This window comes from Cheilinus undulatus, linkage group 8 (assembly GCF_018320785.1).
Source record: "Cheilinus undulatus linkage group 8, ASM1832078v1, whole genome shotgun sequence".
Lineage (NCBI taxonomy): Eukaryota > Metazoa > Chordata > Actinopteri > Labriformes > Labridae > Cheilinus > Cheilinus undulatus.
Window position 1 is genome coordinate 10,368,731 of NC_054872.1, and position 23,995 is coordinate 10,392,725.

Genomic DNA, 23,995 nt, shown 5'->3' on the forward strand with positions numbered 1-23,995 from the left:
CTTGCTAGATGTACATCATAAAGTTGCATAACAGTGTGAGATTTCCTTTGTTGTAATTTGCACTTTATAATGCACATTTTCAATGGGAGACAGGTCTGGACTGCACGCAGAGCAGTCTGGTATCCACATTATTTTACTGTGAAGCCATGTAGTAGTAACTCTGCAGGGCTGTCCTGCGCTGTAAAAAATTGCAATATATCATCACATGTACCATGCCAATACGGGTATCGATGCAGATGTTACAGAATCGATACGGCCATAAATGCTAAGGTTTCAGTTTCAACAAACACATCCCCCATGGTGCAGTTAATGTAAAAGCCAGCAGATGGCAGTAGTCATTAAACTGCACATGGATCATAGTGTCTATCTGCTGCCAGCAAGACTAAAAGCAAAGATACTGGATTATTTCAGGTTTCTTGAATCACCAGAAGTCAGAGGTTGGACTTGAGTCCTGCTAGCTGTGCAATGAACAAGGTAAAACACTACAGCAACACCAATCTCCATCACATCATCATACCAGGCTATTAAGCAGTTAGGTACAAAAGCTAGGCTTACCAGGCGTCACAACCAGCATTACATAATGTTAAAAAATTTAACAACATGATGTTAAAATTTCCCTCAACTTCTAAATGGGATCAGGACAATATAAGCAGCACTTTATGCTTTATTGGTAAGGACTTGATCTGAACAGCAGCACTGCTTCGATCAGCAGTTTTAGGCAGTTTGATTAACACCAGTTAATCCTCACTTGTCAGTTCATTACAAAAACTGCAGTGATGTTTTATGCAGGAGTAAAGCAAAAAGTCTTTCTTACAAATGCAAGAAGGCTTATAGTAAAGAGATAGCAATATTACATTAAAAGTAAGAAAAACAACAGCAAGAGCAACAACAAAGTGGGCAATATTAAGTTTAAAGTTAAATATTACTGTGTTAGCATTTCGTATTGTCTCAATTAAAGTGCATGAACCTTAAAACTATGCATATTCTGTTATCCTCAACAATGAAGACAAGCTGCTGAACTGAATTCAGTGTAGGACATGTTTATTAAGACATGTTTATCATATTATGGAATGCGTCATTTTACCCACTTGTGATAATATCGTCTGAAACCACTTAGCTGTGGAATATTCCAGGTGTCTTCTGAGCACTCTACAACTTGCCCAGTGTGTTTTTGCCCCTGTTCCAACTTTTTTGGAATGTGTTGCAGGCATTAGATTCAAAATATGTGTATGTGTCCAAAGAAAAAAAGGGGTGAATGTGGATCAGAATGAAGTTGGTTGTCTTGCAACTGGTGGTTGTGGGTTCAATCCCCGGCTCCTGCAGTCACGTCCTTACACAAGACACTTGGCTCCAATGTGCCACCACTGTGCCACCACTGTGTCAGTGGTGTTTAAATCTTTATTGTTAAGTATGAATGGGATTAGCAAATACTGATGGCACTTTGATTGGTCAGATGACTTAGAAAAGCTCAAGTCCATTTGCCACTAACTAGAATAAGACAACATTCCTCTCCCAAAACTCCAACTGCTGGTCTCCTCACCTCCAAGATGTTTACCTTCTGGCCCTGTCCCTACATTTTTGAGATGTGTTGCTGCTATAAAACACAAAATGAGCTAATATTTATATTAAATGGCAAAATGTCTCAGTTTTAACATTTGATTTGTTGTTTACGTTCTATTTTGAGAAATAGAATATGGGTTTATGAAATTTGCAAATCATAGTATTCTGTTTTTATTTACATTTTATACAACGGCCCAACTTTTTTGGAATTGAGGTTGTAAGTTGGATGATTTTTTACTTTTTATTTGGGTCTGCACAAGGCTGCTAGTGAGAACTCATCCTGACTTAATCAACATTTTAAACTGTCCTTGACTCCCATCCTTTCAACCAAACCATAATCAGACAGCCCTTGCAGCTAAATCCGGTCTTATGTCTACACTGGATTTTGAAACTTGAAAGACACTTTCATCTGTATCTTGCATAATTTGTTAACGGTTATTTTTCTGCAGCTCTGTCATGAAAAAGAAAAAACAACATGGTTGAGTGGCTGATTTAGAGTGTTCAGACAAGTCAGGTTCATCAGGTGTAATTGGTGTTTACATGAGTTTGGCACACAGAGAGGCTTAGAGGGTTGCACCTACACACTCTACACATCCCTATTAAGGAGGCTCAGATTGCATGCTAACATCATTCTCTGGAACTATTTATAACTGTGCTGGGAATCTACTTATTAGGCAGCAGAGGGCTCTGTCATCAATAATGGAGACACATAATCACCCTCTCCACTTGATAGCTGTGAACTTTAATAAGTTCTGTGGATGCATTCATGTGTTTAAGCAGTTTGTAAATAAGAAGTTAATTGAAACAGCTTCAGGTCTATATTTTGTCACAGTTAAATCAACAACAAAGCATCACATGAAGCCACACTGACCTTTTGTTAGCATGTTAATTTTAGTGTTGGAACATATGAAGAAAAGTAATATCAGTTTTTACCCGTGCAGAACTGTGTAGCATTCTACTCTTAATCCTCAGGGATCATTTTAATATTAATCACACTCAAGCTGCTAAGTGCAAAAAAAATGTGCTTTTCACGCGATAGCTCTAAAAAATATTATACATTATATTTTTTTTCTTTCATTGAGCAAATTCTTTTCATTGACAACTGACCTAATTATTTATGTCAAATATTAATTAATTTTAAAGATTTTAACTCTTTAAATGCCATTTTTTTGTCATGATGCCACAGTGTTTTTCAATGAAAATAAAACAGAAAAAAATATATTTTCAATATGCTACATGCAATGTATTTTTTTCGTGCTGAATTATGTTATTAAGGCTATTAGCAGAAACATTTAGTTTCATGTATTCCTTTTTTTTTTTTGGTGCAATTTCACATTCTCACTCTCAAACTGCTAAGTGCAGATAGCTCTAAGAAATATATACATTAATATTTTATTCTAATTTTATTAAGCTATTTTTTTCACCTACAACTGACCTTATTATTGATATTATATATTCAGTACTTTAACGAAAGGTAACCCTTTGAATGTGATTTTTTTCTTGATGCCACTATGTCTTATACATGTCTTATACAGAAACAAATTATTGTCAATATATTTCCAGCAAAGTCTTTTTTGTGTGTTGAATTTTTTTTATGATCATTTTTTGTGCATTGTCAAATATTCATTCTCAAGCTGCTAAGCACAAAAAATGTGCTTTTCATATGGAAGCAAAAAAAATTATATATATATATATATATATATATACATTTTTTATACTTTCACTGAGCTATTTTTTGACCTACCACTGACCTAATAATTGATGTCAATTATTCTTTCTTTTTTTTTCTAATATTTTAATCTTTTAACTCACAGTTTATTTTTGGTCATGATAGCACTATGTTTTTTGATTAAAAAAAAATCAGAAAAAGTAATCATTTTCAATATGCTACATGCAAAGTAAATTTCTGTGTTTATTTATTACAGCCTGGTTTATGTCAATGATTAGCAGCAACCTTGATTTTAATGCTTTTTCTTTTTTTCTTTTTTTTTTTTTTTTTTGCATGTTTAACCATAGACTGTAAAAAGAATTGGACAAAGCCTGTGTGACATCAGCTGTCTGCTTACAATAAGTGGACGCAAACAGCTTTTTAAGCCAATCCGTGGCAGCTTCCATATTGAAATTGCTCTCTCAACCTTACTTTGGATCAACCTAACGGCACGTCTACTAAGCTCAACTTCCTGTCAGCTAGCTAGCTAGCATTATGGTTGACAGAAAGGTAGCCTCTGCCTGTCGAGCTATCTGTCAATCAAATGTTAATCAGTCTGCAGTGATATTTTAATCGAAACGATTGGGGTACTAAAATATTCACCACCTGTACAGTGAGAGCACATAAAGACATTAGCTAATGAGATGTGTTTGGTTTTTTGAACCAGGCTGTAAACCAGTTTATTTCCAGTGTAAAAAACAGCTTTTTAACATGTGTACCAGTCTTCCGGTGTTCCTGCAGCCAGCCTCAAGTGGAAACTCGTGGTATTGCAATTTTTTTGCTTTTCTGCATTGGCTTCATTTTTGAGGACCGGAGGTTGCTGCTTGTGCTGAACATGTTTTTTTTCTCCATATGCCATACGTTTTCAAAATGACGCCATCTGGTGGAGAGTAGTAAAAATGATCAATTTCAAGGCAAAAGCCTGAATCGACACAACTATTGATAGACACCCATATATAATAATGCATGTATTATGCATTAATGGAATTGAAATTAAAAAAAAAAAAACCTTTGAATGGGTTTCAATGGGACAATTAGACTTTCTGTAGGAGCTGCCCCATCAATAACATCAAATACAAATACACAGTCCTGCCAAAATTAGTGCCATATTCATGAACACAGCCAGAATTATCAAAAATGAAGAATGAAAAGTGCATGAAATGCACACAACCTCCTCTAAGGGTTAAATGCAGATAATATGACTCAAGTTGCAACAAAAAAGACAGTCTTCAATGAATAAGAAGTATTTTGGAACTGTAAACACAACAAGTGGTTGCACTTGATCATGACTGAATATGTCACATAAATAAATCAAAACAGGGTGTTTGCAGATTACCACTTTAATCTCAGCAGCAGAAGCTTCTACTGCAGCAGGCCTTTGGATGTGGTTTCATACTGGAATCAGTAGGTTCTGTTTCAAATTTTACTGTAAATTTGTCACTTTTTGTTTTATCTGGTCACACCTCTGAAAATGATCAGAAGTTAATAAGAGATTAGTGAGAAACAGAGTGTAAATTCAAGACACATACAGTGGAAACCCCATTATTACATTTCTATATTAAAGTAGTGAGTCAGCGATGAGAGTGGGGTCACTGTCCTTTTCTCCCTTCCCCATCAACATGAAAATAAGAGTGTGTGATCTCTCTAATAACCCTCCTTGACCTCGTTAGTGCCAGTGTTGCTCGGTCCAGTAAGCAGCCCAGCGGCTTACGCAATACGCTGGGAGGCCGGGAACTTTGTAATTACTCCTAATTTTATTTCCACAGTGGAAATGAGAAAAGAGTGAGTGAGTTAGGCAGTGTAAGTAGGTCAACAGCAGGCCTGCAAGCCGCTCTGCTTTGGTTGGCTCAGCTCCTGTCTGCTCAGAGGAGATGATAGCAGATGAGATGAGGGCAATATGCTTATCCCCAAACCGTAAATAATGACCTACTAAAAATCCTTCAGCCACATGTCATAGGCCGGCAGTGTGAGTGATTAGACGTGCAGCCACTGCATTCTCACAGACTTAAACACAGTCAGTAACTTTAGGGACATTTCTACTTTGAGCAACATTAACAGTGAATAAAACAGTAAGTTAAACCGCACTTTTAAATTTACTAGCTCTGTTCCTTTTTTCCAACAAATATGATCTTTTTCAGGCTATAAATCTGTTTTTTTATAAAGAGCAAAGAGCTCCAACTAAGTCAAACCCAGACTTTGACTTTTTCCTCTCCTTCAGGTAAAGGCTTACAAGTCATTTCTACGATAAATATGGGTTTACACAAGAGCTCACCGTACTCCCACACTCTACCAGCCTCAGTGTTATAAAACAGACTTCAGCTGTGTGAGGTTTAAGTGCTCTAACTGTAGTGGGCCCCTGGAGTTGAGAGGAGAGCAGGAGATGAAGAGCATTCACTTAGAGTTATTGCAGTTATTATTTGGTGTTGCCTTTATTGCTGCTGCTTCCTGCCAAGCTGCTGATTGAGTTCAAAAGAAGGAATTAATTGTTTCTGTTATTTGTTTGCCCTTAGCCTCTGTATCTATGTATTAAGTAAGTGTTAAGGTTTGCAATATACAGGCATATGATGCATATAGGCATCAGCTTCTCTTTTAATTCTTAAATATATCATCATTGACTCTTGAAAATAGAACCAGTTCTTACCGCTTTCAGCTTATGCAAGCCCATTATGATTATGCTGGTGGTTAACAGGACGTCTGCCCATGCCAGGCAGGAAACCTTACCATCATAAATGGGAGTGTGCAGATGCAGCTGAATTCAGAGAATAAAATAATCCTTATCAGCGAAGTGTGATGGTAATCTTTTTACATGGCATTAGCCAAAGGAAAATGTTTCACAATGAACAAGTTGCATGATGACTACCAATGAACTGTTTACACAATCACATTCGGCAGTGAAATAACGTGCATTTATGCAGCAGGGTGTGTGATTAAGCATAAATGCTGACCAGAATGTTTTTACCGCAGTCACACATGCACACAATGTGCGGTGCGTGCCAGCTCATATTTGTTCAAAAAAGAGGATAAACAGAAGCTGCTTTATTTTTCTTTAAACTCAGCAAAGCATTGTATGAGGCAACAAAAAATCTATACCTGTAAGAGTTGTTTGTATTCTTAGAACAATTTCAATCAGGAGAGACTTAATACGAGTTTAACAACAACTTATTCTAATGAAAGAGAAATGTGCAAAGTCTTTGATGATTAGACTCCATTGTGATGACTTAAGATACTTGAAGGGGAGTCTAGGGCTGAATAATTTGATTCAGCACAAAAAATTGCAATTACGATTTTTGATATGCAAATGTTTGTTTCATTCCTCATCTCATGCATTTTCTGAAAAACGCAAGCAATAAATCTTTATATATTGTAACCAACACAATATTAGAGTAAGCAAGGGCTGAACAATTTTGAAAAAAAATAACCAATTGTGATGATTTTGACTCGTATTGCAAATTGAAGAGGAATGTTAGTATTGAAGGCAGGTTGGTAATTTTTATTTAATTCTCATATTTAATAAGAAAAATGTACAAAAATTAAGAAAGTAGGATTTTTTAGGGGACTATTCTTATAAAATGACACATGAATGATTGCATGATATGTAATTAACACCTCTGCTGCAAAAAAAGTGTTAAACTGGCATTTTGTCACAAATTTCAGGTTAAAGAAATATTGCAGCTTCTGCAATTTGAAAATTACAGCAAGCCATATTGTCATTTAATCTAGTTTTCGATTAATTGCCCAGCCCTAATCTAGACACTGGTGGTGATGAGGGATGCAGGATCAGACGAGGAGTAGACCTCTGAGAAGCTGGACCAGGTTCCATGAGGTGGCTTGGAGGAGGAGACTGAGGTATGCAGGATGAGATGATGAACTGAATGGAGGTGGCTGGGGTGGAGGAGGGTTGCAGCGTCCACACTGAAACAACAGGCTTTGAAGAGAGAATGACAATTTGGAATATGACTAGTGCATGATATGATGATTGTACTAATGAGGTTGTGGCAGAATCTGATTAGCTTAGTGCTTAAGAGAGTGAACGCCTATAATCAGCTGATCACCAGAGCGGGAAGCAAGAAAGAATGGAAGAAGTGAGAGATATGAATGAGTGGTGACTAATGAATGAGTTTAAGCAGTCTTTCTGTTGAACCATTAAAACTGATTTCGCCAGAAAAGCTCAGGATGTTTTTCGCATTAGACAAAGACTGAGTGATGTCACCCATTTAGTTTCTGAAGCCGGCTTTTGAAGTCCAACTTAGTAACTGACAAAGAGGTGGAGCTGAAGAGCGCCGTAAAGCCTGTTTCATGCTCTTATAACAGGATTATGCCATAGCTACTCTGTAGTAACCTCTGCCATTGTGAGCACTACGTGCTTCCATGTTGATGTGCCCACATTGCTCTGCAAAATTTTACCAAAATGCTACTTGGCAGTGTAATGTCTATGCCAGTTCATAGTCATTACCAACAGCCACCCCTTTTTCTTTCCCATTTCCTGCTTGATTTTGCACAGGAAACCATGGCAACTAAAACCAACTGGAGTTGGTGATGGATATTATGCAGCAGTTTATCACACTACAGTTATTGCTAAGAAGAAAAAAGAGATTGGTAAAGTGACATTGTTTAGCACTTTTCAAAGACATAAGATGAAGTTATTTGCAAGATACAAAATGCATTTAAAAAGGATGATAACCCAAAAGCCTGTCTAAACAGTTGTGTCTTTAACTGGCTCTTAAACTCAGTCATAGAGTTTGCAGAGCAGGGTAGATCATTCCCAAGTTTGGAGCTATGGCTTGGAGATTTCGATCACCTCAAGTCTTTGAGTGTGAGCAGAAACCAGCAGGAGCTCAGGAGCATTTGATCTAAGGGTGTGGGGTGTTGGATAGAGGCGAATGATTTCAGAAAGGTTATCAGGAGCTGGACTATACAGGGGTCTGCAGGGGACTTTTAGGGCTTTGAGCTGGATTCTGAATGAAACAGGGAGCCACTGAAGGGATCTCAGTGCAGGAGTGATGTGGAAGTATATAAACTTGTGGCTGCTGAATCTGCTGAGGCAGATGACAGAGGAATGTTTTGCACTCTCTGGGCCACTGAGAGTCACGGATGAGGAAAAAGCATGTGATATTTTTGGATGTTAACAAGTAGATTTCACTAGTCATCTGCATCCATTTATCCCACACTAGAGAGAAAACTATTTCTGTGTACTCAGAGACTGGCAGTCACTAGTGCTAAACAGCAGACCAGTCACAGGGCTTGTTGTCTGTGTCATTTTCACAGATATTTTAGGAGGTGCATGTTGGCTACGTGTAAAGGATTTATGGCTATGCAGACCTACGGCCTGGATTATGATGTAGCTTCTACACAGAAGCATAAAACAGGCTTAAGCTTCCTGATAAACAATTTGTTCACAGTCATGTCAATTATGCATAATTCATATCCTTCTTAAAACTGAAACGGATGAGTTGTTAAAATAATTGCCCCAACAGTATGCATCCATAAAGACATGAATTATTCAGATCTGCAATGTATTTGTTGAAGCAGGCTCTAAACATACTGAAAACTTGACATTTGAAATTGTATGTGTGGATGGCACTGCTTGGATGTTGATGCAAACTCCTCTGCAGCCATCCATTCTAAGACAAGCTTGAACACCTTTTCATTCCTGATGGCACTGTCTAGTTCCCTCTGCACCTACTGTTCACCTATGACCTCCAGATCCTTCAGTGCCGTCCATGCATGGAGACGTACTGACAAAGTACAAAAACAGCCTTGAAATTGCTCTTTCAAAATCAGTGGTATATATTTAAGCATGGTTCATTCCATGTTTGTTATTACCACTGCCACATGAGAAGTGATGGCTCTTTTGACCAATCAACAAGCTGTAGTTTGCCTGTTTCCACCCTTCCACTAGACCTAACCCTAACCCTCAGTGGAAACACACCACATGTGCGTCCCAGTGCTTCTATAGCCAGCCTCATGATGACACTGTATAAAGTGCAGGGTTTTTTTTGCACTTGGGCATTGGCTTCATTTTCAGCTTTGGAGGCTGGAACTTGATAAAGCATCACTGAGATTAAGAATCTCATTTACAAGTGTGTCAAATTGTCACCTCCCAGCTCCCACAGCCAATCACAGCTCTTTCTCTAAACACAGCAGAGCATTTGAATATGACATACTTCTTACTAATCCCTGCTTGCATTAATGCTGATGAACCAAACTGCTGCTGCAGCTGGCAAAACTTAACCTCCTCCACCCCAGCCTCCTCCTTTATAGCAAAGAGCCTGTGGCACCCTCATATGCAGATTCATGCTACCATGGATTGATTGCTTTTGAACTAATTTCAACTTGTATTTAGTACACTTTGTCATTAATGTATCGAGCCATATGGGGGGTTTCTACCTGGAACGACAGCTTGACTAATCCAGGTAGCATCTTTTGAGCAGAGCCTTCTTCGCCAAGTAAAACTTTAGATCCATTTTGCAATGAAATGATCAAATGTGTGGTGAGAGCGTTCCTGACTGAGATTCATTCATAAAAGCATCCAAAACCTGAAGCATTTTCTTCAACTTGTGGTTTGTGTTTATTTATGAGTCCACTGTGGACAAAGTGATGCCAATCAAATATGCCACTCTCTGTGTGCCTTTGCTGTAGAAAATATAAACTAAAGCTGTTTCTTTCTCACACCAGTCCTACTGGTTGTGGTCACTGGTAGTGTAAAGTAGTATGTATAGATAATCAGTCTTGTCCCTTCTGGTCTGAACTGTCAATGAAGAGAATATGGAAGAATTCGTATTCATTTCAATCTGTTTCATTACCAGCAGGAAAATTAAACCTCACATGAGCCCTAATATAATCCTGCCTACTACTGTATCAACTTCAGTGAGGGGCGAGGAAGACTAACTGTGAAGTCATTCTTTGTCACTTTCACCACTGATACAGTCTCACCTCTTTTGCTATGTAGGGCACTGCCACTGAATGGATTATCAAAGCTTTGTTCCTGCTCTTCAAAACAACACCAAATTTCATTTGGAGTGGGTGAGTGGAATGTGTGAGAGGTGACATAGGGCATGTTTAAGCTGATGAGGCTATTACTTCAATGATAAATGGAATATTTAACTCCATGTGGTCCCCTTAGTGTCCTGGGAATAGACACACAAAGGGGCAGTACCCTCCGTAAAGCTGATAATACCTGGCTCTGCTCCTGGGAGCTTGGCAGTAAAACCTGGCTGAGTGACAAACTTTCATGCTGTTCAAATAATGGTGGATATAATGAAGGAAGCAGGAGGCCTTCAGCAAAAATTTTCAGATGGTGTTCATTTATCTTCTCAGGAAATGTTTTGACAGTAACAGTGCCACTGAAGTCGCCTGAATTTGTTGTTTTGCCAGGAAATGATAACAATGATTTCAGCACATTTTAGGGCAGAGAAGCCATCAGCTAGCATCTGAAGAGGCAGAACCCTCTGGGATCAAAGATGAATATATTATTGGTCTTCCTGCGTAGCCACAGATCTGCACTGCTAGATTTCCAGCTAAGACTTCCTTGTCTGTGTGTTGCACCAACATCTAAAAGGGGATATTAGCTTCAATATCAAGTTTCAGGCAGTTTTTTGTCAGATGAAGACTAATAATTATATAGCATCCTGCTTTCAATGCCTGTTCAAACACTTATGGATGATGAGAAGAGGGGCGGGGCTACGGAGCCCAAACACGTAGAAGAACAGGAAGGGAGGGGGAGTAGAGTTGATTCTACACGGTTCTCATTGAATGTTACATACTCGAGATTTCATTTCACACCAAAAAGACTAACAAGACACAGAAATTTCTCCAAAAGTCTTGGGGACCATCAAGATGTTTTTTTGTTTTGTTTGCCTCATGATTGCTAACCTGAACTGAGTCAAGTGAGGCCTCTAGGTCTTTAGATGTTGTTCTGGGTTCTTCTGTGATCTCCTGCATGAGTTGCCCATGCTCTCTTGGAGAGATTTTGGTAGGCCTGCCACTAGGCAGGTTCACCACTGTTCAAGTTTTCTCAATTTGTGGAAAATGGCTCTCACCATAGGTCACTGGAGTTCTCGAGCCGTAGAAATAACTTTTTAACCCTTTCCAGACTAAGAGATGCCAGTGACTTTGTTTCTCGTCTGTTCTTGAATTTCTTTGGATCACTGCATGATGTTTTGATTTTGTGATCTTTTAGCCAACTTTACTTTGTCAGACAGGCTCAATTTAAGTGATTTCTTGATTCAGCAGGTCTGGCAGTAATCAGGCCTGAGGTAACAAGGGGGAGGATTTTTTTTATTTATTTATTTATTTATTTTTTAACATGGGGCCAGTTAAGTTTGGATGACTTTTTTCCCTTAATAAATGAAACCATCATTTAAAAACTGCATCTTGTTTTTACTCAGGTTATTACGATCTGAAACATTTAAGTGTGAGAAATGTGTAAACAAAAAGAGAAATATAAATCAGACAGGGGGCAAATACTTATCAAGGAATTGATGTATCGAAGCAATTATCATTATTACATGTTTTCCTCTAAGTTAATTTAAAAGAACCAAATAAAAGAACATTTTGAAAGACCACTCTGCAGTTCTTTAAATTAGATTACTCTTATAAATAACCAACTTCTGTGTAACTAGAGCAGAAGGAGAACAAGTCTAAAATAAAATCAAACTCAGTGACCTTGTTTGTCTCCTCTGGACAGATCCTGCTGGAGCCAGCAGTGATCCAGGACGTCCTGTCTGCAGGAAGCCACCTTCAGCTGCTGGAGCTGCTCAGCCTCTGCTCCCACTACCTCATCCAGGTACACATTCATCAGCACATGCACATGCACTGTCCTCTCTGTGTGTGAGCCTGAGTCACTATGAGGCCACAGAGGAATACATTCTTTCACACATCAAGAGTTCACTTCAGTTTCAGTGAAACCCTGTGGTTGCTGGAGTAAAAAGGGGTTTACCAAATCTGCACAGAATACAGATGGACATTTAGAAATTTTATAGTCAGATTTAACAGGAAGCGCTTTTATGCTGGGACTTATTTACATTTTTATTGCGTTGTATTTTAATAGCTCCAGGAAATAGTGAATGTTCCCCTCAAGAAAACAGCTAACTTGCATGGACCAGGGATTTTAGCCAAGTGTAGAACAATATAAGATGCATTGATAAAAAGGGCTCTTTGTATTTTTCTGGAACTTCTTTTTATTTTTTCTCAGCAGGTAACATGTTGCAGTACAGTCAGATGGTTAATATCAACACAAGCACCATGAGTTAAAGGGTCCATGCAACAACCATGCTCTATTAACAGTGGTAAATGGTGATGTTCTTGGTTCAGCAGTAGAGAACATAAATGTGTGAAAGCCTCGTCCTCTTTTTGGATGATCATGTCCACTGGTCAATGGCAGATAATACCGTCAATCAAGTAAGGACAACAAGAAAGGGAAAATGAGAAAAATAAATAGATGATAGATAATCTTAATGAAGTGATACATTTTAAATGTATAAATTAGGGTTTTCAAAAGATTACGTTTTTAATTGTGATTTATTTCAGAATTTCCATAGTTAGTAGTGATAAATGTCATCATTGTAAAACTTGAATTTTTTTAAAATTTAAAAGTATTTTCCTGTCATTTATGATTTTTCTCCTGACTTGCACTAAAAGTAACTGACTTTTGTTTGATACAGTCCTACTTTTATATGTAGATCAAAAATTGAACACAACCTTAACCGCAGAAAAAGGAACTTGTTATGGATAATAAAGGAAATATGGGGACAGTAAAAAGGAAAATGTTGATAACATAAGGCGCAGATGACTTTTGACTTGTTTACTCTGCAGTCTTTGAGTTTTTAAAGTGAAATGAGCATCTAGGAGCCGTGGCAGACTTTTTAGGAGGCATTGCAGTGGCTTAACCAGAATTTCCTGAAAGGGACAGTGAATCATGTGATTAGTAGCAATTTCAAAAATGTGTGCACTAACTGTGGGCCTTAATTAATCCTGATTAATACAATTAATCTTGTCAGGTCCTGTACAAACACTTAATGCTCTGACATCTACAGGGCTTCTTTACATACAGTGAACACAGATATAAAGCATGACTTATTACCACCCTCTTTCACATGCAAATAAGTTCTTGTTACATCTAGATGTTCATTACATAGATTCAAAGAAATTGTTGAATTTGCTTTTCTTATAAATCCACAAATTAAGAAGGAATGCATTAACATGTATCAAGGACAATTTGGCCACATATCTATCAGTTTTTAATTTTGTTTTTGCTGTTATAAATGCCATGTTATAGACTGCTAAGGCTCTTCATTTTTTTGGCATCTAGAGTATTTATAAAGAGCAAATTCAAAACATTATCAACAAAATGTTCCTGCTTTTACACATTTAACATACAAGAAATGTAAGTACCTTCAGTAACAATGACATAATGAAGAAAAAAATGAAATTAAAAAGGAAATTAGACAGCTCTACACTTTATATAAATACACTTACAAGATTCAGATAAATTTCCAAAGCTTCCATTTCAAAAACATCACTTTTATACATAGAGTTTTGTAGTAATTTATTTTACATTTCCTTTTTTTATGTTCGAAAGAAAAACACATTCACAAAAAAAAAAAACAAAACAAAACAAAAAACAATAAATAAAGGTAAACAGTTTTTATTATATGGGCAGAAGATATGTATAGAGGATATAAGGGGAGGTCCAGGCATTAGTCTACACAGGCCTCAGTTTCTGGTACCAGAGAGAATAACTATGTACAAGATAACACAACAAAAGACAATGAATGAGTGGAAAGAATGGTGGTTTTTAGGATGTGCTTGCATGTTTCATTTAAATTCACATCTTTGGGTTTGATATAGCTGATCTACCTTAACCATATAGATGTATCTTGATGCATTTTGAGTGAATATGTCAGTTTCCCCTCGTATAGATCTGCTAAATAATGTCTATCCAGTCTTTAGTCAAGGGCTTTGAGGTTTTAGCCACTTGCAAGTTATGGCTTTCTTACTTAAGGCTAGCAGTGTTATCATGAGAGGCCCATCTTTAGGGTTTATGTCCTGGCCAATATTACAGAGATATAAATCATCAAATCTAAATGGGACAGTTGTTCTGAGAACTTCCTCTAGAGTGGTTATTTTTTTTTCCAAAGCTGTCTAGGACAGGGCAGGACCAAAATATGTGATAATGAGTTGCATTGTCGGTCTGGCATTGCCCCTAGCATTTTGAATTTGTAGATTTATTTTGTTTCTGCTGAGGAATGATAAAAACTCAAACTGAATTCTTCCTACAACACTCTCTGCAAACCAAAAGAATTTGTTGTTCTCCACTGCTTTTTGCAGACTGTGTGCCATTCATCCTCAGATAGGAATCCATTATTTTCTTCATCCTGTTTCTCTTAAATATACAATGCATCTCATGATTGTGTTTAAAAAGCAGTAATATTTTTAAGAGATAATTTTAGTGATGTTTTCAGAATGGTAGGCAGATATGAGAAGTTTAATCATTCCATCATCCAGGTCTGCAAGTTCAACTTCTTTTATAATACCTTCAAGGTAATGTTGCAACTGGAGAAATCTATAAAAATCTTTATGTTTTCTTTCTGAATACAAGATTGTATTCTTCCCTTAGCTTCTAAAAAAATTAAAGTGGACCTTTATGAGGGCTCTTCATTTTTATAGAAAAACACTTACGTGGCACATCTTAATCTCTTCAGCAGTAAAGAAGAAAAACATCTGTTTTCAGGCTGCATCAGAATGAAACATTCATCAGTATGCTTTGTTCTTATTGGCTACCCTTTATACCTTCAGTAAAGTCAAAATGATTATGCAAACAATGAACAAGGCCATGAATCTGACAAGGTATTTATATGATACCATACAATACGACACATTACAATATGAGATGATAAAATACAATTAAAAATGATATAACACAATACGATAGAAATTATGCAATACAATATGATACAATGCAATAAAAGGTGATATGACGCAATACAATACAATTTAAAATGATACGAAACAATAGAATAGGATATGATATGATATGATACAATGCGATACAGTTTGATAGGTTAGGATACAATACAATATGATACATTATGACTAAGTACAATTCAAATCAATATGACACAATACAATAGGATATGATATGATACAATCCGATAGGATAGGATAGGACAGGATACAATACAATATGATACAATATGACTAAGTACAATTTAAAATGATATGACACAATACGATAGGATGTTAAAATAAGACATGGTTTGATACAATACAATATGTTACAATATGATATGTCAAAATACAATTCTAAACAATATGACACAGTACGGTACAATAGGTTATGATATGATACAGTATGATGCCATACAATACCATAGGATACGATAGGACTGAGTATAATTCAAAACGATATGACACAGTATGATAGGATCTGATAGTATGCTACACGATACAATACAATATTGTATGATGTGATGTGATAAGATACAATACGATACAGTACGATGCCATACGATACGATATGACTAAGTACAATTCAAAACGATATGACAATACTATAGGATGCGGTACGATGTGATGCGATACAATACAATACGATATGATCCAATATGATATGACAAAATACAGTTCTAAACAATATGACACAATACAATAGGATACGATATATGATGTGATACAGTACGATGCCATATGATATGATGTGACTAAGTACAATTCAAAATGATATGACACAACACAATAGGATACAATACGATAGGATATGATACGATGTGATAAGATAGGATAGGATAGGATAGGATAGGATACAATATGATATGGCTAAGTACAGTACCATACAATATGATACAATAGGATTAGATACAATATCGATACAATATGTAACAACATGATACAACACAAAATACAATATGATACGACACAGCACAGTTTAAAAAGATACGATGTGACACAAAACTAAACAATATATGACAATATGATACACCACACGTAACCCACATGTATTACACATACCAATATTGCAAAAGACTGTCATAGAAATAGTTAAAAATGGACACCAAATGGACAGATTTATTTTCCATATCTTAACCACTAAATGGAAACTCAAAAACCTGAATTATGACAGAGTAAGTGGTCTGTAAATGAGAATTGGAATTTGCTTCACCAATAACAGACATTAATGTTGTATAAAGACACAAATTACACTTGTGCTTAAAGCATCCATAATTACATTGACAAAAATTATTTTTTAAATCCATTTATTAGATTCTATCTGACTGAGACAACTGAAAACTAAAATTACTTTATGCTAAAAATGGAGCTGGGGCTAGGAGACAGACTAGCTTCACACATGATAAATAGACCTGAATCTGTATAGCGCTTTGCTAGTCATCTAACTGCCCAGAGCACTTTTTAGACTGGAGATCACACCCATTTACGCACTGATGGTACAGGCTGCTATGTAAAGTGTCCATCAATAACTAATCCCATTCATATGCACCCATAAACATTCACATACTGATGCAGCAGTGAGAGCAATATGTGCAATATGTGTATGTGGGGTTAAGTGCCCAAGGACACATCGACATGTGACTGCAGAAGCTGGGGATAATAACCCCTGGCTTTAGAGAGGACTGACTCTGCTGAGCCACAGCTGCCCACAGGACTGTTCCTGTGATTAGCCACAATAACCTGAATAACGCATAATATATAGTACAGATTAGTAGCCTACTGTTTAACCATTTGTTTATTCACTATACAACACCCCACTCAGCTAATAATCTCCTCTTTTCCCTTCCTAATAAAGAAATGAGGGTGGTATTGGAAGCCAATATTTTGTCAAGAACATGCAAAGATATCTTTTAAGACTCAGACTAGCTTTGCTACTCACTGCAGTTTGATGTCAAAAGGCATTATGTTCCATAAAATGTAATTGCAATTATTAACACTTAACAATTTCCAATACACCCTAACCCTCAGGCAGTGGTCAGTGCATATTCTGTGTAATCAGTGATCCATCAGAAGCCCTGGGGCTGGTATACATTCAGCTGTTGCTCCAGGACACTTTAATTAGAAGGATATTTGTCATCCAGGGTGCCTGAGGTCCAGATCTCCTAAAGAACTAGGCTGCCCTGCTTGTTTGAGTTCCTTTTTTTCAACGCAGAGAACATGATGGATCTGTTGGAACAGAGACAAAGTCAGCCTCACTGTCCTCTGGGTATGCTGCCAAAAGCTGCTGTAGATGGAGACAAATTGGCCTGAAAGCAGAATCACTCAGAGATATTGATACACAATCTCTCTGGGATTCATGTATTTTAGTGGTTTTACTACAACCTTCTACAAATGTAGTCATTTTATTAAAGATTCAAATGAGATTTCTTTTTTTTTTTTTTTTTTACAATACTCCAAACACATTTGCATTTATATATGCAAGTCTGTGAGCAAGCTAAGCTTATTGTGATTTTTTTGTACTGATTTTGTTGTGATTTTGCTGTATATTTGTAAAAATCATGAAGATTTTTGTAATCAAGAGAAATCATAGTGAGGATTATGATAATCAAAATAATAATTCTAACCATCAATGCCAGTGAGTTAGTGTAGTTTTTTTCCTTTAAAGCGCTTTCTTATTTTGTACATCTTGTATTGTACGACACTCTACCTTCCAGATTGCTACAGGTCTCAATGAATCATGGCTCAAATCTGCCACCCGGTGGTCAAAAAAGGCAATGATTTGTAAAGAAAAGCCTACACCTCAGTATAAACAACACAGCCAATTCTTATAAAATAGACTTTTCTGTTTGTTCATCTCTTTTCCAACAAACATCTTTGCTTCCAAAACACTTTTCAGAACACTGTTTAATCTGACTGCATGCACAGTGGACATTAACGTCAGATCAACGTCAACACCACTGCACTGATTGATTGGAAATCAGATCCTCCATCCACCCATTATGGACACTAATGTGCAGAATCAAGTTAAGTGGTTATTGAATACACAATCAATACTGCTCTGGCTGTATTCTTTATTTATAATGACTGTAATCACAGTCTGACTGGAACTTCAAAAAGGACACTTACTGTTATCATTTGTTTGATTATATTCAGAAAGCATGCATAACTTTGGATTTTTGCTGATATACGATATGCTGATATTACCCAGCTCATTTCAGCAGGTAATGATGCCAATACAAACCTCTTTTCTTTCTTTCTTTTTTAGATTGTTAAGAACACCCAATCTCCCCTGTACTAGAACTGTAACGGTATTTAACTTTGAAACACAGAAAACAAGGAAAAAATTCCTTTGATTCAACCATAAATAACTGTTATTTTTCCAAATATAGTAATTGAATAAGGAAAAGACATTTATAGATTGCATGTAAATAAAATGCATAATGTAATTTAAACAGTACCAGTTAAGCTAAGCTCCAGCAACATCTTTGAGATCTACAATAAGAACTGTAACAACCTGCTGATGCATCACAAGCTCTCTAGCGACCATATTAAATATGCACCTAATATTTATTTTAAAGGAGCACTTTAAAAATAAGATAAATTCAGCTTTGTATAAGGTATGTTCTCAGCTGAGTAATTTCTCAGATGAAACAGATCTTTACATTCAGACTAACAGAGAACTCTTAATATTCTCGGCACGCATTTGACTATTTTATTGCAAAATGAATTTACAGTTTTATTTGGCAGAGAAGGCTTTGCTCAAAAGAGGATCCCTAAGTTAGTCAAGCAGCATGCTTTGATTTTCCAAGGAACATATAGTTAGACACCCCTATATGGATAGATACATTTATGACATTGTGTACTGAATACAACAAGATTAATTCAAAGTTAATGAATTGATTATTTCATGAATCTCAATATGAGGGTGCAACATGCTTTATGCTATAAAGGAGGAGGCTGGGTTGGAGGAGGTTAAGCTTTGCCAGCAGCAGCAGCGTGGTGCATTTGCATTAATGCAAGCAGGGATAAGTGAGAAGTACGTCATATTTAAATACACCGCTGTGCTGAGAGAAAGAGCTGTGATTGGTTGTGGGAGCATGGAGGCAATTATCAGGATCAGCTGGCCATCAGCTGATCACAGCTGGGCTACTGTGTCCTGCATGAACTAATGCTGACCTTCACTGAAAATTATTAGTGGGTAAACAATGTCTAATTGGTTTGCAGAGTGTGGCTAATGTTAGCAATGCTAGCAGCACCAACGTTCTGTTCTACTAGCAGGTTTACCATCCACATGTTGTAATTGGACTTGATAAATGGACTCAGACTTGTAGAGTACTTTTCCTGTCTTGGCTACTTAAAGTACTTCCCCATTTACATCCATTCACTCCAAATTCACACAATGATGTTAAAGGCTGCTGAGTGGCCATCAGCCTTATCTAATCCCATTAATACACATCTGTATATATTCATATTCCACTGATGCAGCAGTGAGAGCAGGCTGGGGTTCAGTGTCTTGCACCAGGACACATCAACATGCAACTGCAGGAGCTGTTAACCTTTGACCTTAAGATTGAGAGGTGACTGTTCGCTACAATCAGCCCTGGTAATGCCAGTTTTAAAAGGCACAGCCTGCATGCAGTTTTATTTCTGTTTTCTAAGTGTTTTTTTTTTTTTTTTACTTCAAGACACAAGAGCCAAAAGAGAAGGCCCATTGACTGGAGCAGCAGCCAGTCTATTGCAACAGCCCTGACTAGTGGCAGGTGGCTGCTTCGCAGTTTGAGCATAATGTGACCGGCATCCAGTGCCACCTTGCAAAAATATTTGTATTTTGTTTAAGTGCCAAGTAATTTTGTCAGAGGTGGAAAAAGTACACAACTTGTGTACTCAAGAAAAGTGCAGTTACTCATGTTAAAATTAACTTAAGAAAAAGAAAGAGTACTGGTCTATAAATCTGTTTAAGTAAAAGTACAAAATATTTATTTAAAGTTTACTCTAAGTACTGAGTACTGAGTAGTTACTGAGGATTTGTACGATAAAATATATAATATATATAATAATAAGATATATAATAAAATGATAATAATAATAATAATGATAATAATAACTTTATTAAATATAGCACCTTTAAAAACAAATATTTACAAAGTGCTTTAACAGACAGCAAAAGCATAAAGTCAGGGAAAAATAAACATCAACAGTCAGAGCAGAACAAAAGAGCTCTCTCAGCTTCAAACAAGAGGAAAAGAACAGATGTGGACACAATGGAGAGGAGACGCAAATGAAAATGACACAAGTAGATTTTGGGTGGTAGTAAAAAGTAGTCAATGATAAAAATGTAAACTTTAAGAGCCAGTGAGAGATTATATGATTCCTATGATAATATGGCAGATGATATAACATATGGGGGAGGAAGAGAATTGTTTACACATATTCAAACAAACAACCAACCAAGGGCATGAAGGTGAAGATGACGACATCACATCGGTGGAAATAAAACAAAAATGGGAGGATTCTTAACAGATGGGTAAGAAAAAAGAGAACAAGTATGTAGAAATTCAATAAATGGGCATAAAGTACGTGATCGAGATAATAAAGAGAGGTATAAAAATATATTTAAAAAAAGAGCAACAGAGTAAACCAAAGAGGATAATTAAAATAAATAAATGGTTAAAAGAGACATCACATAAAAACAAGTCTATAAAAGTGAGTTTTAAGGAGTGATTTAAAAGATGATACTGAATCTGCCAGCCTTATATCCTCAGGTAGGTCGTTCCAAAGTAGAGGGGCCCTGACAGCAAAAGCCCTGTCTCCTTTAGATTTTAGTCTTGACTTTGGAATGGCCAGGAAGCCCCTGCCCAAGGATCTACGGCTGCGCATTGGCTCATAAGGGGTCAGCATTTCAGAAATGTAACCTGGTGCTAGACCCATCCCAGCTTTGGAGGTGACGAGTAAAATCTTAAAATCAATTAAAAAAGTCACTAGGAGCCAATTGAGGGAAGCAAGGATGGGATGATGTGATGTTTTCTGTTAAAACCAGTTAAAAGCCTAGCTGCTGCATTCTGGATCAGTTAGAGGTGGGAGAGTGATTTGTTTGTGATACCAGAAAGAAAGGAGTTGCAGTAGTCCAGGCAAAAGAAGATTAGTAAATAAATATTTTTATCAAGGTCAGCAGGGAGCAGAATGGATTTAATTTTGGATATGGATCTGAGTTGGATGAAGCGTGACTGGACTATTTTCTTGATGTGTGGTTCAAATGTGAGGTTTGAATCAAAAGTAACTCCTAAATTTTTTGCAGTTGGTGTAATGTTAGAAGAGAGAGGACTGAGAAAACTATTTGGATGGCGCTGTATTAGTCATCTGACTACTCAAAGTGCTTTTACACTGCAGGTCACATGCATCCATTCATACCCATTCACTAATGGCAGAGGTTGCCATGGAGAATTGGCCATAATTATTAGGTAACCCAACTCGTACTCTTTCATACCCAGTTACACACCACAAACTAAGCATTGGGAGCAAATTGGGTTTAAGCTTCTTGCCTAAGGACACATCGACATGTGACTGCAGGATTTGGGGTTTAACCCCACAACCCACATTTTTTTGCATCTTCAACATTTAGAAGTTTTATTAGGCTTTAATCTCATTTGTTTATAATCTAATTCAAAAGATTTCATATCAAAACATGCTGAATGTTTATTGCACAATAGTAGAAAATAAAAATGAAACTACATTTCAGCACACAAAATATGTAAAAAACATCTAAGAGGTTAATCTGAGAAAAAAAAAATTGCAGTTAATATGGTTAGAGGAGGCTGACTGGCTGATATTTGTGTGTATTGTTTGTGCTGAAGAACAGCCAGAAGATGGCAGTCTTATTCCACTAGTCAAGGATCATTTCCTTTATTATTTTCTTTCCTTTGCTTCTCCTTGTTTTCTGTCTTTACAGTTTACTTCTTTATTAATGTCACTTAGCTGTGAAAACAATAAACCAGCAGAGAAAATATTTGTTTCTCAAACTTTGGTTTGGATTTGTATAAAACTTTTCTGGATGTGTGCATGAAAACAAAACAACATTTTTAAGGGGCTGTGATGCAGCCCTAAAAGCATATCCACTAGAATGAAAGCGAAAATACAATCTCTAATCAGTGAATCTTTTTTTTTTTTTAATGTACCACCTGAGGAAACCATAATTCAGTAGATGCTCCTTGTTGTTGTTCGAAGGCAGCAGGACTACACCGATGGTCAGTATGTGCCTTCATTTTGTTCTGTATTCACCCGGCAGGAGCTGAGCAGTGTGAACTACCTGGAGCTGTACCGTGTGGCTGACCTGTTCCACCTCCCCGCCTTAGAGGAGGCTGTGGTGGGCTTTCTGGTGGAACATCTGTCTGAGCTGAGCCGGAGCCGGCAAGAGGAGGCCCTGCAGCTGCCCTACCGCCTCCTCAGGGAGGTGCTGAAGAGCGACCGCCTCACCTCCCTGAGCGAGGAAGAGATATGGAAGGTACTGGAAGTGTGTGCGTGTGTGTTTTTCAAAGAAGAAGATTCAGTGGAGGCAGTAGAAGTTGTGAGTTTAATGGAGTGATGTTATATTTTGATGAAGAGTTCAATGGATAATACACAGCTCAGTGTATACATCTGATAGAGCTGCACAGTTGATTGAATTTTAATCACAGTCACATTTTGTCCTTCCCACAATCAAAGAAATGTATCGTGATTATAGAGGTTCACTTTTGTGGACAGCCATTGAAAATAATTCAAGAAATACATCAGCCTATTTAAATTACATTTGGCTGGGTGCAGGTTTAGCTCTGATCGTAAAATAGGCACACATGCACATAGGCTGTGGTACGTAATGCACTGGTAGCAGTTTGTAATCCCAATCCCAGTACTGTTTGGTGCATGTCTTCTAGTGCTGCAGGAGTAATCTAATCACAGTTACAATTCAGTCATGTCAGGCTGTGCATTTACATTATCGCATAAAAGGCTGCGTTTATTTTGTTCTTGAAAGGTTTCCAAAAATGCTTACAGAAACCTAAAATATCATTGTCAGGGTTTGTAAAAACTCAAAAGAGGACCCAAGTGCAGATAACTCAAAAGATTTTAATTCCAACAAAAGAAGGCAAAATCCAAAAAAAATTACTTAAGTCCAAACAGAAGGAAAAACTAAACTAAGGAACCACAATGGGAAAAATCTACTGAACAAAATGTACTTAAATCAAAGTCCAACAAAAGATAAATTTCACAGGAGGCACGAGGAAAGGTACGAGGAGAAACACCGAGGAAGACAAATGGGAAGACAGCTGACGAACTGACAAAGGACAGGGAGAAACACAGAACCTAAATACACAGGGATTGATTGCACAAGGAGAGACAGGTGTGCAAACGAGACACAGGTGAAACTAGTGAGGGTAATCACAGTGGAGGGAAACTGAGGCAGGAAGCAAAACTGGGATCACACACAAGGGAAGGCAACTACAAAATAAAACAGGAAGCGTCACAATACACAAGAACACTGGACCAGGAAGAGATACAAAAATAAGTGACACTTGGAGGGGAGCAAGGAAACAAATACAAACACAGGGAGTAAACTAAACATGAAACATTTCACAAGACAGTAACAAGAACACACACAAGGACTGAAAGACAACAAATAGTACAGTAAAAGCTTAACTCAGGAAACACTGCTAACACAGGAGAACACAAAGACAACAAACTCTCAACCAAAGGGAATACAAAGAACACAGCACAAGGAGGAAAACTGGAATTACAGGAAGGACCAAGATA

General features: G+C 37.1%; 1 protein-coding gene across 2 annotated transcripts in view; it reads left to right on the top strand.

Annotated features, from left to right (window-relative positions):
- klhl32 (kelch-like family member 32) overlaps positions 1-23,995 on the top strand; it is a 65,807-nt gene that overhangs the window by 17,936 nt on the left and 23,876 nt on the right. For both annotated transcript variants that reach the window (XM_041793915.1, XM_041793916.1), the window contains exons 5-6: positions 11,955-12,053; positions 22,497-22,712. In XM_041793915.1, the coding sequence (XP_041649849.1) occupies positions 11,955-12,053; positions 22,497-22,712 (315 nt within the window). The remainder of the gene's footprint in view (positions 1-11,954; positions 12,054-22,496; positions 22,713-23,995) is intronic.